The 16,046-nt window shown below is 41.0% G+C and overlaps 1 protein-coding gene across 8 annotated transcripts in view; it reads right to left on the reverse strand.

Annotated features, from left to right (window-relative positions):
• Positions 1-16,046, reverse strand: part of ccdc30 (coiled-coil domain containing 30) — a 160,461-nt gene that overhangs the window by 141,268 nt on the left and 3,147 nt on the right. For all 8 annotated transcript variants that reach the window (XM_072586608.1, XM_072586610.1, XM_072586609.1 and 5 more), the window contains exons 2-3: positions 4,624-4,809; positions 3,896-4,016 (exon numbers count right to left, since the gene is read on the reverse strand). In XM_072586608.1, coding sequence (XP_072442709.1) covers positions 3,896-4,016; positions 4,624-4,809 — 307 coding nt within the window. The remainder of the gene's footprint in view (positions 1-3,895; positions 4,017-4,623; positions 4,810-16,046) is intronic.

Below are 16,046 nucleotides of genomic sequence, written 5' to 3' on the forward strand. Positions count from 1 at the left end.
TTAGATCCACTTGGTTTCATGTTTTGGAAGTCTGTCCTGTTAAGTCTCCTGACTTTTAAAGAGCTGTTAGAATGGATGAGATTCTGTTTAAAAGCTGTGGGGTTGGGTCTATCACCATCTGCTGGCAAGTGTCAGTATCTGCAAGCAGAGCATTTACCTTTATAAGATAGTTGGATATTAAAAAAATTACGGGCATGCATCCCTTGTCTGCAGGTAGTTTTAAGCTTTTTAAACTTTTTCTAAGGTTTTATTTTCTTGAGTATTAAGTATTCTTAAAGGCACAGCATTCTAACCAGAACTCCATTAATAAACATGTTGATTTATACCCTATCTACCTTCCCTTGAGAAAAAAAGAACCAGAAATGACATCACTACCTTAAGAAACCAAGATCTATAAATAGAGAGGCGGGACATACCACCAGCACTTCACTGGAGACTCTCACTGATGATGTTACCTAGTCATGGTGACAAAATGACTGAAAACAAACCTTCAAGCTCAGCAAGCTAACTTACATACTTATCATCAATCTGAGTTACAAATCCTCTCAAAAATCACTAATACTGTACATATATTTCTTACTGAAACCCGAATCTGCATACAGGAAGGAAGTCTGCTCCCTCAGTCTTCTACTTAATGCCATTGGGATCAGCCTTGACTCAGAGACAGACTGGAACACAATAAACTCAACCAACAATTCAGTGCAGCATTTAAATACATTGGAGATTCTCTCATTTGGATTTAAGTGATCTTAAAACATTTTTAAAAAAGTATTTGAGATCTTCAGGTTTCCTGGCGAACAGTATCCTTTCATCAACGCCATGAAAAATGGATTAATCGATCAATTATTACACTGCATTTTATGGGATCATGTATACAGTCCTGTTATTGCATCTGTCTACATTACAATGTGATTGTGGCTTCAAAAGGACCTTATTGTTTTTGAAGCTTCTTAGGTCACCCTGAAGATCTGAAAAGTGCTGCACAAAATACAAGTTATTTTCTACTCTTTAGCAATCCATCAATAGACATGTTGAAAATTTCCAGCCTGATTTTCCCTACACCCACTTATAGGGATATTTGGCTTTCACTCATTTAGATTCTTTTTGACAAGTGCTAATGACAGGGGGAACCTAAGGCAAAGAAAAAGTAAATACCATTTCACCCAGCAATACTATGGATCTCCAGTATGCCGCCTCATTAAACCACCCAGTGATTAATAAGTAAGATCATAAAAACAAGATAAATTGACATTCCTGTCTACTTATACAGGTGCCTCAATGCTGGTTAGTGTTCTGGAAGGTTACCATATGGACTGAAGGACCTTCTACATCTAACGTGTCTTTTGGAAACAGAAATGAAGAATACCAGAAATCAGAAATGAAAAGGAATGATGTTGTAAATATGGAGCATTGGTCCTCTGAAAAGTGAAAATGGGAAATTGATAATGGATAAAAGGAACATGGCAGACGAAGAAGAGATTGCTTTGGTTTCACTACAGAGGCTATAAAAAAGCATTGCAGTTAGAGCTGTGACCAGAAGGTGGAAGCAAGAGAGGAATTTAGAAAATTCCAATTACAGTACCAGGAAGTGGTACTAAGCAAACTGATAGAGCTATGTACTGACAAGTATCTGGATTCAGATGTATTTCATCCAATGGTTAAAAAAAGGTAGTAGACACTAATGAGGTAGTAGACACTAATTTTCTAATTGTCCCTGAGATTCAGGAAAGGTTTTACTGGACAGAGAGTTACAAATATATCCCCTCCAATGAAGGAGGCAGGCAGAAAACAATAAATTATAGTCCGATCAGCTTGGTGTCTGTCGTACAGAAGATGTCAGAATTGATCACTGACTGGGAAAAGGCAGCATGGATTTGTCAAAGATGAATCAAGTTTTATCATTTTATTGGAGTATTTGACAGAACAATATGTATTATAGACAAAGGGTAGCTTGTAGGTGCGCTATACTTGGATTTCTAAAAGACATTTAATAAGATGCGATAACATAGGTCATTGTGGAAAGTAAACACTCATGACACAGAGGTCACATATTAGCAAGATTAGAAAGTTGGCTAGCTGGCAGAAAACAGGTGGTATGCATAAATGGGCCTTCATTTGCTTGGCAGGATGTGACAAGTGGAATTCTGCAGAGATATATGCCAGGACCTCAACCATTTATAATTCACATCAATGACTTAGATGAGGGAAGTGAAAGAACAGTAGCGAAATTCACAGGTCACTGTGAGAGGTAGGAAAATATGTGAAGAAGATATAAGGAAGTTGAAGACAGATATAGATAGATTGAGTGAGTGGGCAAAAATCTGGCAGATTATATATAACGTGGGAAAGTTTGAAGCTGTTCGCTTTGGTGGGAAGGATAATAAAGTAGTGTATTACCTAGATAAAGAACACTGCAGAATTCTGAGCTACAGTGTGATTGAAGTGTTTAGGTGCATGAGTCACAAAGGTAGTGTGCAGGTACAGCATATAATCAAGAAGGCCAATGGGATGCTCTCCTTTGTTAAGAAAGAAACTGAACATAAGAGTAAGGATGTGCTCCTTTGTTGTACAAGACGTAGGTGCAACAACATCTCGAACGCTGATATTAAGCAAAGAACTGCGGATGCTGAAGATCTGAAACATAAACAGAAATTGTGTGAAAGCTCAGCAGGTCTGGCAGCATCTGTGGAGAGAAATCAGAGTTGGCATTTCTGATGAAATGTCATTGGACTTGAAACATTAACTCTGTTTTCTCTCCACAGACCTGATGAGTTTCTCTGGCAATTTCTGTTTTTGGCTCAAATACTGAGTACAATTCTTGTCTCCTTACTTATGGAAGAATGTTAATGCTTTGGAGGTAATTCAGAGGAAATTTACTAGACTGATGTCTAGAATAATTGGGTTGTCTTATGAGAAGAGGTTAGACTGGCTGGGCTCATTTCCACTGGAGTTTAGAAAAGTGAGGGATGACTTGATTGAACTACAGTATGGTCTTGACTAGATGGACATGGAAAGAATGTCTCCTATTGTTGAACTGGGGTGGGGGGGCACTGTTTGAAAGATAGAGGTTGACATTTTGAAACAAAGGTGAGGAGTTTTATTTTCTTTCAGAGCGTTGTACTCTGCCTCAGGAGGTGGAGTCGTTGAATAATTTTAAGATAGACAGATTCTTCTTAGGCAGTGGAATCGGGGTGGGGGGTGTAAAATGGGAATGTGAAATCAGACATGATTGAATGGCAGAGTAAGCTGAGGGGCCGAAGAGTTTACTTTGCTTTTCATCCATATGCTCATCTGAAGTTTGAACGTAAAAAGAAAGAATATTATTTCTAACAGAAGACAATGCTGATAGTGTCCTACTGAAAATGTTAATGTACATTTTCTCTTTCTGATGTTGATGGTTCTATCAGGACAAGAAAGTCATGCAACTGTGAGAAAATCTTCATTCACATGACCACCGTGTGTAGGTGAAACAAACATATGTCAATGAAAAACAAATCAACCTCAAATTTGGGGGCAGCACGGTGGCTCAGTGGTTAGCACTGCTGCCTCACAGCGCCAGGGACCCGGGTTTGATTCCTGCCTTGGGCAACTGTCTGTGGAGTTTGCACATTCTCCCCGTGTCTGCATGGGTTTCCTCTGGGTGCTCCAGTTTCCTCCCACAATCCAAAGACGTGCAGGCCAGGTGAATTGGTCAGGTTAAATTGGCCATAGTGTTAGGTGCATTAGTGGGGGGTAAATCTAGGGTAGGGAATGGGTCTGGGTGGGTTACTCTTCATAGGGTCGGTGTGGACTTGTTGGGCCGAAGGGCCTATTTCCATTCTGTAGGGAATCTAATCTAATTTAATCTGTTTGGGGAGGGGATGTCAAAACAAGGTTGAGAGGTTAGATTGCCAACCTTGTCCTAACTTCAGTCGCTGTAACTCCATCTTTAGTAGCTCATTCTCCCGCTCGTATTCAGCTGTCAGTGCCTCCCGGTCCTCCGACAGGTTGCGGATGTGATCCACATAATTTTCTACCTGCAGAACGAAAATTGCCTCATCACTCTGTAGGTAAGCTAGTTATGGTTCACGGATGGCGGTAGAGGACAGCAATGCAAAACTGATGAAGGCTTCCCCAAACTGACATTACTGTAGCAGTAGGGAAGGTCAGGTCATCCCAATTGCTTTTGATATCAATATAAATTCATTTGACTTCAAAGATGACTTTTGTTGAGCTAAATGTGGCATCATTTGCAAATCTCAAACCAAAAATTTGAAGCAGTTCATTATACCATGTCATATAGCAGCAGGGGTTTGATTACATATTGGCAGCAGGGATCAAGGCTCAACAGGATGTGGATACTTGTATTTGAGACAATCCTTCTTTTTACTGAGGCTCCTCTAAGTAACCGAGGTACAGCACAAATGGGGATAGTACTAAGCCATTCAGGCTACCAGATATCTCAAGTTAATATCCAAATTATGCCGAGTTAGCTCTTTCTGAAATTCCGAGTGCTACTAGGAGTCAAATTAGTTACAGACTACATATAGGATTGTTAGATGGAGGCCAGTCATTTGCAAACAAGACTTTACTTTTAAAATCTCACAAGAGATCAAAATTCACTATCCTTCTGAGAGATCTCACCTCTTTCATCTCGGAGGCCTGTTGTTGTCGGACCCCTTCCAGATCCTGCATGGTGGCTTGCAGTGTGCCCTCAGCCCGCAGGTATATGCGCCACAGGTGACTGAGATGCTCATTTGCAGAGCAGGCATCAGTGTCCAGTCCATCGTCCTGCAGTTTCTTCAGTATATCTTCCAGCTCCACCTTCTCCTGAAGTGAAACGTTAAATAGCAAACATCAGATCTTGTTTGCTGAGTGGAGAGAAAAATGATGACGTGCAATAACAAGTCCAAATCTCCCTGAGTACCCACAGTATTTTCAAAAGTTATCATCTCAAAAAACTGTAGCTATTAAATTTGCTCAGACTTTGTGCAAATTACATTATGGGTGCCTTTCAATCCCTCCTTTCATTTCATTTCAAAGCATAAGACCATAAGACATAGGAGTGGAAGTAAGGCCATTCGGCCCATCGAGTCCACTCCGCCATTCAATCATGGCTGATGCGCATTTCAGCTCCACTTACCAGCATTCTCCCCGTAGTCCTTAATTCCTCTAGACAACAAGAATCTATCAATCTCGGCCTTGAAGACATTTAGCGTCCCGGCTTCCACCGCACTCCGTGGCAATGAATTCCACAGGCCCACCACTCTCTGGCTGAAGAAATGTCTCCGCATTTCTGTTCTGAAATGACCCCCTCTAATTCTAAGGCTGTGTCCATGGGTCCTAGTCTCCTCGTCTAACGGAAACAATTTCCTAGCATCCACCTTTTCCAAGCCATGTATTATTTTGTACGTCTCTATTAAGTCTCACCTTAATCTTCTAAACTCCAACGAATACAATCCCAGTATCCTCAGCCGTTCCTCATATGCTAGACCTATCATTCCAGGGATCATCCGTGTGAATCTCCGCTGGACATGTTCCAGTGCCAGTATGTCCTTCCTGAGGTGTGGGGACCAAAACTGGACACAGTACTCCAAATGGGGCCTAACCAGAGCTTTATAAAGTCTTAGTAGTACGTCTCTGCTTTTATATTCCAACCCTCTTGAGATAAGATAAAAGCAACTCTATTCTCATTTATGCAGCCAGCTTTCGCTATCTACTTTCCCAGCTGAGATTATTCAGCATGAAGGCATTGGCAAAGCAGGAACTGCCAGATTCAAAAGCACTTCACAAGGTTACAAAAAAGCAAGTTACAGCTGCATATTTCCAAATGCCATCAATATCAAGAGTACAATGCATGTGCCATTACCTGATGTTTTTGATACACAGTTGCTTTCAAGTTTCAGTGATGGTGCCCTCACAAGACACTCAACTACCTAATGGGGTATCAAAGGGTAATTTGCATTGTCAGCACTTGGACCACAGCCTTCTGAAATTCTACTCAACCTCTCAACTCCTCTCCACTTTCTAGCTGATCCATTACTACTATTGCTTTCTTCTACCTGCATATTTACAACATCCACCAAACCCACACCAACTCTAGATTTTTAAATCATCTAGGAATTAATTGAATTAATAGGGCTTCTATTTATGATTTTATCAGCTTCCCTGTTTCAACTTTTCAGGGACATCAATATATACAGAATGCCAAGACCCATGTTGTCATTTATCCAAAATGTCAGAAGCCTCTCAATGGCTGCTAGCCAAGATCTTCTAGCTCTCCGTGCTGTGACAAATTGAATATTAAGATCTCATGCTTGTCTTGAAGCCCCTTTGGGTCTTGGCCACTCTACATTCACAATACCCTCCTGCCAAAGAGCCCTGTCCTTACCTCCAACAACAGGCATTAGTTATTCTCACTAAACTAATGCAGACCTCACACTCCACCAGCAGCCACCTCACCCTTGGCCTCTGAAACTGGCTTCCTCAGCATGAATTCATCATGTTACCTTCTGCCAGCTTTAGAAAAATCCCTTCAGTCCACACTTTTGTCCAAAACCCAAAGAAGCATTTCTGTACACAAGCACAGTAGAAGTAGAAGCTAATGTAGTACGGTCCCTTCTCATGAATCTTTCATATATTTTTCTGTATCATCATATCTAGATTCCATTGCAATCAGGGATGTCTGTATCTATAATAACACTTCAATGAGGAAATGCAACACAATACAAAAAAATAAGGAAGTAATGTCATCTGAATGATGCAAGGTTTTGCATCATTCAGATGACATTAAGATTTTGCTCAAAGGTTTTGCATCAAGATTTTGCTCAACGAAAGTAAATTAGCAGTCATTTTGTTAATTTATATTCTTGCACTCACACCTCCCTCAGCTCTCCAATTTTGAATTACTGGGGTATCATTAGGAGCTGGGCAAATGTGGGTACTGCAGATGATGGAGATTAGAGTTAAGATTAGAGTAGTGCTGGAAAAGCACAGCAGGTCAGGCAGCATCCGAGGAGCAGGAAAAACAATGTTTCAGACAAAAGCCCTTCATCAGGAATCCAGCATTAGGAGCTATAATTGGCCACTTCACAAAGTCTGAGCTACAGAGAGGGAGAAGGAAAAATCGAAGCCTCTCAATCCGACTTTAAATGACAAGTGACATTCACACTACACAAATGCCAGGCAATGAACATCTCTAAAAAGAGAGATCTAACAGTCTCCCTTGGATGTCACAGCATTATTATCATTGAATTCTCCAACACAGCATCCTGGGAATTCCCATTGAGCAGAAACTTAGCTGGACTAGATACATCAATATTGTGGCTACAAGAACAATTCAGAGATTGGGAATTCTGAGGCAAGTAATCCACCTCTTAACTCCCAAACCTTGTGCAGCATCTTCAAAGGGACAATTGAGGATTGTGTTGGAATGTTCTCCATTTGCCAGGATGAATGCCATTCCAACAACAATCAATAAATAACATTGTCCAGATGAAAGTTGCTCCTTTGATTTGCAACCCATTCACTAACTTAAAAATTAATCTTCTCTCCCACTGACACAGTTTATACTACATGCAAGATTAATTGCAACAACTCACAGAGACTCCTTCAACAGCATTTTCTAAACCCACAACTTCTACCACCCACCAGGACAAGAACGGTAGACACAGAGAAATACTAAGACCTGTAGGTTCTTCTCCCAGCCACACACTCTTGCAATTATATTGTTGTTCCTTCAGGCCAATCACCAGGCCAAAGACCTGGAACTGCCTTACTAGCAACACTGTCAAGGTACCTCAGCACATGGGCTGCAGCAATTCAAGAAAGCAATTCTTCACAATTTGCTCAAGGAGAATTAGGAATAGGCAATAAATACTGGCAGCAATGTTCACATACCAAGATTTTTTTTTTAAATATAGTGATCTCTGCAGGTGGGTGTAGGCACGTTAATGTCAAGTGATGGCAGCATCAAGCTCAACAGCAATATCTTCCAGTGAAATATATTGCTGAGTCTCACTGTCTTCGGAAAGGACACGTACTAAGTAGCAGAGGATTTCAGGCACAGCGGGAAACTGTACCCCAGCAAGATTCAGCACCTTGACAAAGACCCAACTGATGTATTTAATGCTCTTCAGATAAAAGGGAACTTGTCTCTCCTACCCAGTATGGCCAAATGCAATTCGAGTCTTGAATGATAGTTTGACTATGATGCCTTCCTCACCTTTGCTAATGTTGGTCCACTCTTTAAAGATAAGTTCAAAAAAAGCAGAGCAACTTTAAGAACACAATTCTCTAAGATGCTTCAACATGCCTGTAACCTCCATAACAAGTTTAACAAGTTTTTCTATGTAACTAAAAGGACAGAATTTGTGAAACACACAAGCATTGAATAAGCTATCAAGATAATCCTGTAATATTATACAGGAAGGGTGAAACTAACTATGCCAGTGAGGTGTTGTAACAATAGCAGGAGATATGGTACATTTACAATATATACATCATATGGTTATTGCCTAAAAAAATCTTTTGAACAATTTGAGTCGTGGAGGGAATGGTCTTTACAGAACACAGAGAGGGGGGGGGGAGGAAAATATATCCCTGGCAGTGGGATCTGTTTTTGATGGTGGAAACGGTGGAAGATAATGCAATGTATCCAGAGGTTGATGGTGTGGAAGGTGAAGACCAGGGGTGTTTCATCCTTGGAGGGTGGGGTTTGAGGGAGGAGGTGTTGGAAATGGATGAGATGCGCTGGAGGACATCATCGACCATGTGGGAAGGGAAATTGCAGTCTTTGAAGAAGGAGGCCATCTGGTATATTCTGTAGTGGGAATGGTTCTACTAGGAGCCGATGCAGTGGATGCAGAGAAATTGGGAGCAAGGGATAGCGTTTTTACAGGAGGCAGGGTGGGAGGAGGTGTAGTCCAAGTAGTTGTGGGAATTGGTGGGTTTGTTGTAGATGTCCATGTTGAGTTGGTGAACTTAAGGTCGGGGTGGAACGTGTTAGTGAAGTTGATGAACTGTTCAGCCTCCTTGTGGGAGCACAATGTGGCGCCGATACAGTCATCAATGTAGTGGAAGAAAAGGTGGGGAATGGTGCTGGTATAGCTGCAGAAGCTGGACTGTTCCACATATCTGACGAAGAGACAAGCATTGCTGGGGCTCATGCAGGTGCCCATGACTACCCCTTTGGTCTGGAGGAGGTTGGAGGATTCAAAGGAGAAATTATTGAGGGTGAGGACCAGTTCAACCAAACGAATGAGAATGTCAGTGGAAGGGTACTGATGGGGTCAATGGGAGAGGAAGAAACGGAGGGCTTAGAGACCTTTGTGATGGTGGAAATCTGCCATCCTTACCTGGTCTGGCCTACATGTGATACCCAACCCACAGCAATGTGGTTGACTCTTAAGTGCTCTCTAAAATGGCCAAGCAGGTCACTCAGTTAAGGAATGGACAACAAATGATGCCCTTGCTAGTGATATCCACATACAAATTTAAAAAAAACACTCACTAATATTCTGGACAATATTTATTCTTTTACCAATATAATCACCAGATCATTTTATTTTCATATACACATCTTGCTATTACTGGGATCCTGTTTTGCATAATTTAGCACTCCAACTCCATTTACACGTTTGCTCACGACACCACTGTTGTATGTTGGAACTTAAACAACAATGAGACAGTATACAGGAAAGAGGTTGAGTGATTAGTGGCATGGTGTAAAAACAACAATCTCTCCATCAATGTCAGCAAAATGAAGGAGCTGGTCATTGACTTCAGAAAGTGGAGTGGGCAGGCACGCCCCTGTATGCATCAATGGTGCTGAGGTGGAGTTGGTCGAAAGCATCATGTTCCTAGGAGTGATGATCACCAATAATCTGCTCTGGTTTACCCATGTCAATGTGACGGTTAATAAAGAACAACAACGTCTCTAATTCCTTAGAAGCCAAGTAAATGTGACGTGTTCTCAAGGACTCGTACCAATTTTTATAGATGCACCATAGAAAGCATCCTAATGGATGCATCACAGAATGATATGGCAACTGCTCTTCCTAAGACCACAACAAACTACAGAGAGTTGTGACACAACCCAGACCATCATGTAAACCAGCCTCCCATCCATTGACTCCATCTATACTTCCCATGCCTCAGGAAAGCAATAATCAAAGACCTCTCCCACCCTGTTACACTCTCTTCCACCCTCTTCCATTGAGCAGAAAAGTTTGAATATATGCACAAACAGATTCAAGAACAGCTTCTTCCTTTTTGTTACCAGACGTTTGAACAGACCTCTAAATGTTAATGCTGATCTCTCTCTCTGCACCTTCTCTGCAGCTGGAACACTGTATTGTGCAATCTTCTCTGCTTTGTTTGGTACAACCTGCCTGTATAGCACTCAAAACAACACTTTTCACTGTAAGTTGGTACACATGATAACAATAAGTCAAACTCAAATATCTATCCTTAGTCACACTTCTACATACTGCCTTTAAGTGGTATCATCTGAAAACATGGATTTCATTTCATTAACTGACAACAACCAATTCCATGTCACCTCCCACCTCTACGGTGTGCTACTGGTAAGCAGGAAACTTGTTCAATTTAATACATGCAAAATCAAAGGCATTCTGTTCAAGTCCCTACCAAAAGCCCTGCATTATAACTTAATTATACCTTTTAGCCGTTTGCTTAGGACAATCATTACGATGCACAACTTTACTTTCCTCTAACCAAGCTTCAAGCTCCACATTCTATCTGTCAGTGAGGTCATTTATTTCCAACTTCACCTCATTGTTTACTTCCAAATCCTATTTTATCTCTTATCAGTGGGGAAATCTTTATCCATAACTTTCTAACATCCAGGGTCAACTTTTCAAGCCGGCTCTTAATCATCTATAAAAATTACAACTTACCCAAAACTCCAATCCCCTAACTCCCTAAGACAATCTCCACTGACTCTCGAGCTCATAATCTATTGAATTTAAATCCTGATCCTTATTCTTAAATCCTTTTGTAGTTCCACCTTTCCTTGCATCTGCAACTTGATGTTAACTCTGAGCACAAGATAACCATTTCATTCCTTTAGCTCTGGCCCAGTTTGAACAAATGCTTCCACACATAAATTTACTTTCTCATTACTTCATTTCTATTCTTAAAAAGTTAATTTTTGGTATTAATTATAGGTCCATCAAGATATTGATCAATACACGTCATGGCAACTTCCATTTATCTAATTTCCAAGTCTGCACACATTAATACTTTCATTGACATGAAAGCATTGCCAACATCAAGAGGATAGTATTTAGAGTTTACAGATTTGCCTTGCAAAAACATATAAATTTGACTGTCAAAGTAAAGGCTTAAGAAATACAATCTGAAGTGACTCAGATTTCTCTACCTCAAATTTTAAGAACATATTACAGGGGAACAACCCCCCACCCCCAACAACTCGTCCAGTAAAAACACCATACTTACAGAAACTGTCTGCGGCATTGTATGTGCCAGTGCAGCCACTGCCTGTCCTGGTCCACACTTATAACTTCCTATTGTACAGTATCGTAAATAAAACACCAAAATGTGTTTGGATACAGAGCGTTACTATGGAACAGCTCCATTTTCTCCATCCAGGAGTGCTGAAGGTGCTATCTGGGCTAGTAGGAACATGTTCTTCTGGATTATTGAAATCAGAGCCCTATACCTTTATAATAGTGAAATTACATTGCAGATTAACGGTATAGAGATACCGCAGGTAGGTGCAGCATGGGACATTCCTGAACAAATTGAGATAAAAGCTGCAATTGAAGCACTAGGTTAGGCCCCCTTCACAGAGTCAGAGTTATTCTGATACAGCATGTTATTCTGCCAAAATGGCATTTCTGAATGAGGAAAGGAGAGACATCCATAATACAAAAACATGAAAAGACAGAAAAGGGAGACTAATGAAGAATCCCAGTTGTCAGTGGAATATTACAGATTATTACACCCACAAAACAATGGTTACTTCTTTAGAGCAGTTTATATATTCTCCTATGCTTCACAGCTAGTCTAATATCAATGTTACTGAGGTCTGTATTCTCTATAGACGCATAACCCCGAGGCTTGCAGGACAATTAAGTCTAGTCTAAGAACTTCCAAAGAATACTGGTACAGCAAAGTATGGATCATCAACAAAATATCTCCACAGCAGATCCAATCAAACAAACTGTACAATTCTACTACTTGTTTATCCTTTTTTTTCTGAAAGGACAAGATATGCAACCAGGAAAGAGTTGAGAGTCTTTCTGCAAGCCAGCTCTCTTAAACAGATTCAAGGGAGCATCTTAACTTGCTAGCATGCAATGGACTAGCATGTTAAAACATGCATCAATATCCTACTGTGATCTCAAACATGTTGACAAACAATCCAAATAGAGAACTGTACAAACATTGCCTTCACAGAGTAAAAGATCAGATTTCAAAATCCTCTGTCAAAGGACCCTAAACAACCATTTTACAGACAGCAAACAAATTACACTTGTCAGTTGGAGAGTGGATAGTATTTCAGAATCACAACATTTTCAAGCAACTCAACTTTTGTGTTATTGTGAAGTTATTGTAAAATAAAGATCCGCATCAAATATATTTTGAAAAGTAAACTCACCATAGTCCCACGCTCTCATTAAGGAGTCACTTGGTGGTGGTTTAACCGGAGGGTCATCACACCTCAGGTGAGGGAAGAGGTTGAGAAAGAGGGACTTTCACAGTAACCTCAGCCAGTACAGGAATTGAACTCACACTAGTGGCATCACTCAGCATCGCAAACCAGTCAACTGAACTAACAGACTCCCAAATATATTATGTATCTCAAAGAAGTTTACAGTTAATGGAAATGCTTTAAAGTGTAGTCACTGATGAAAGAAATGACCCAGAAAATTTGCACATAGCTGGCTTCCATGAAGAATAATATGAAAATGACTGGATAGTCTGTTTTTGTGCTGTTGATCAAGTGGTAAAGTTGGCCAGACCATCAAAGAGAAGTTTCTTACTCTTTTTTTTTGAAATTGCACCATAGGATCTTTATCCTGAGAAAGCAGACTCATCTTAGCCAAACACTGTGCTCCCAACTCACCCTTACTAGCACACTGGAATGTCAGTGTAGATTTTTATGTTCAAGTTTCTGGAAAGATACTTAAATCCACAATGTTCTGAATTAAAGGTAAGAACTAAGCCTCAGCTGATAGTTGGGTGTGCATACCCATTATCTTGACTCTGTCTTCTGAAACCTAATAAATTTTCTAAAGTAAAACAAAGAACTGTAGATGCTGGAGATCTGAAAAAGCACTGTTCTGATGAAGAGTCACTAGACTTGAAATATTAACTCTATTTTCTCACCACAGATGCTGCTGGACTTGTTGAGTTTTGCCAATAATGTCATTTTTTTGTAATAAATTTTCTAAACTTGTCTGTAGTTTTCTTTGAATTTTCTTCCGAATTAGGCTTGAATTTTAACTAACAGTCCCTTGTGTCGAGCCTTATCAAATGTCTTCACGAATTCTGTATAAACCCTATTCAAAGATATTTTCCTGTGAACATGACAGTACCTACTTCCTCAAAAAATTAATTAGTAGTTCACATTAAAACTGTCCTGCTGGACTCAAACCATAATTCTCGATACACACTTGAGATCACCAATCCAGTTGTGTTCAAATGAAGGACTTGATCCCAGCTGTCTATTCTTGACATACAAAAAAAAAGAAAATTTACAGCCCAGGAACAGGCCCTTCGGCCCTCCAAGCCTGAGCCGATCCAAATCTACTGTCTAAGCCTGTCGCCTAATCCCTAAGCATCTGTATCCCTCTGCTCCCCACCTACTCATGCATCTGTCCAGACGCATCTTAATGAATCTACCGTGCCTGCCTCTATCACCTCTGCTGGCAACGCATTCCAGACACCCACCACCTTCTGTGTGAAGTACTTGCCGCATGTATCCCACTTAAACTTTCTACCTCTCACCTTGAAAGCATGACCTCTTGTTATTAAATCCTTCACCCTGGATAAAAAGCTTGTCTCCATCCACCCTGTCTACACCCTTCATGATTTTGTAACCTCAATCAGGTCCCCCCTCAATCTCCTTTTTTTCTAATGAAAATAAACCTAACCTACTCAACCTCTCTTCATAGTTAGCACTTTCCTTACCAGGCATCATCCTCGTAAACCTCTGCAACCTCTCCAAAGGGCCCACATCCTTTTGGTAATGTGGCGACCAGGACTGTACACAGTATTCTAAATGCGGCGGAACCAATATCTGGTACAATTTTAACATGACTTGCCAGCTCTTTTACTCAATACCCTGTCCAATGAAGGCAAGCCTTCTTGACCACTTAGTCTACCTGTGCAGCAACCTTCAGGGTACAATGGACCTGCACTCCCAGATCTCTCTGCTCATCAATTTTTCCCAAGGCTCTTCAGTTCATTGTATTCAATTCATTCCAGTTCACTCTGGAATTAGTCTTACCTAAATGCATCACCTCACATTTGTCTGGATTGAAACCCATCTGCCACTTTTCCGCCCAACACTCCAGTCTATCTTTCTCCTCCTGTATTCTTTGACAGTCCCTTATGCTTTCTGCTACTCCACCAATCTTCATGTCATTTGCAAACTTGCTGATCATACCAACGGTGCCCCCTTCCAGATCATTTATGTATATTACAAACAACAGTGGCCCCAGCACTGATCCCTATGGAACACCACTGGTCACCTTTCTCCATTTCAAGAAACTCTCTTAAACTCCTACTCTCTGTCTCCTGTTGCTCAACCAGTTCTTTATCCACCTAGCTAGAACACCCTGCACACCATGTGTCTTCACTTTCTCCATTAGTCTACCATGGGGAACCTTATCAAAAGCCTTTCTAAAGTCCAGGTATATGACATCAACAACCCTTCCTTCGTCTATCAACTAGGTCACTTCCTCAAAGAATTCTATTAAGTTGGTAAGGCACGATCTCCCCCGCACAAAACCATGTTACTATCACTGATAAGCCGTTTCTTTTCTAAATATAAATAGATCCTATCCCTCAGTACACTCTCCAGCAACTTTCCCACCACCGACATCAGGCTCACTGGTCTGTAGTTACCCAGAATATCCCTACTGCCCTTCTTGTACAGGGGGGCAATGTGAGCAACCTTCTAGTCTTCTGGTACCTCACCTGTGTTTAAGGATGCCACAAAGATATCTGTCAGGGCCCCAGCTATTTCCTCTCTTGTCTCCCTCAGCAACCTGGGATAGATCCCATCCGATCCTGGGGATTTGTCCACCTTAATAACCTCTAGCCTAACCAACACATCTTCCATAGTTAAGTCAACGTGATCCAGACTAATCAAACTTCTATCTCTAATCTCAAGATTCGTCATGTTCCTCTCCTCAGTGAACACTGATGCAAAGTAATCATTCAGAATCTCACCCATTCGCTCAGGTTCGATACACAGCCTTCCTTCCTTATCCTTTAGTGGACCAATCCTTTCCCCAGTTACCTGTTTGCTTCTTATATAAGAATAAAATGCTTTGGGGTTCTCATTAATTCTACTCGCTAAAGCTATTTTATGACCCCTTTTAGCCCACTTGATTCCTCATTTAAGACCTGTCCTACCCCTCCGATATTCCTCCAGGGCCCGTTCTGTTCTTAGCAGCCTAGACCTTATATACGCTTCCCTTTTCCTCTTGGCTAGTCGTACAATTTCTCCTGTCATCCACGGTTTACAAATCTTGCCCTTCCTATCCTTTGCCTTCAACGGGACATGCCTATCCTGCACTATTTTTAACCTATCTTTGAAAGCCTCCCACATATCAAATGTGGACTTCCCTTCAAATAGATGTGTCCAATCCACATTTTGGAGCTCCTGCCTAACTTTGATATAATTGGCCTTGACCCAGTGTAGTACTCTTCCCTTAGGACCATTCTCATCTTTATCTATGAGTGATCTAAAACTTACAGAATTGTGGTCACTGTTCCCAATGAAATCCTCAACCACAACTTCTACCACCTGTCCTGGCTCGTTCCCCAGTACCGGGTCTCCTTCTTTT

Source organism: Chiloscyllium punctatum, chromosome 16, assembly GCF_047496795.1.
Source record: "Chiloscyllium punctatum isolate Juve2018m chromosome 16, sChiPun1.3, whole genome shotgun sequence".
In the NCBI taxonomy this organism is placed as follows: Eukaryota; Metazoa; Chordata; class Chondrichthyes; order Orectolobiformes; family Hemiscylliidae; genus Chiloscyllium; species Chiloscyllium punctatum.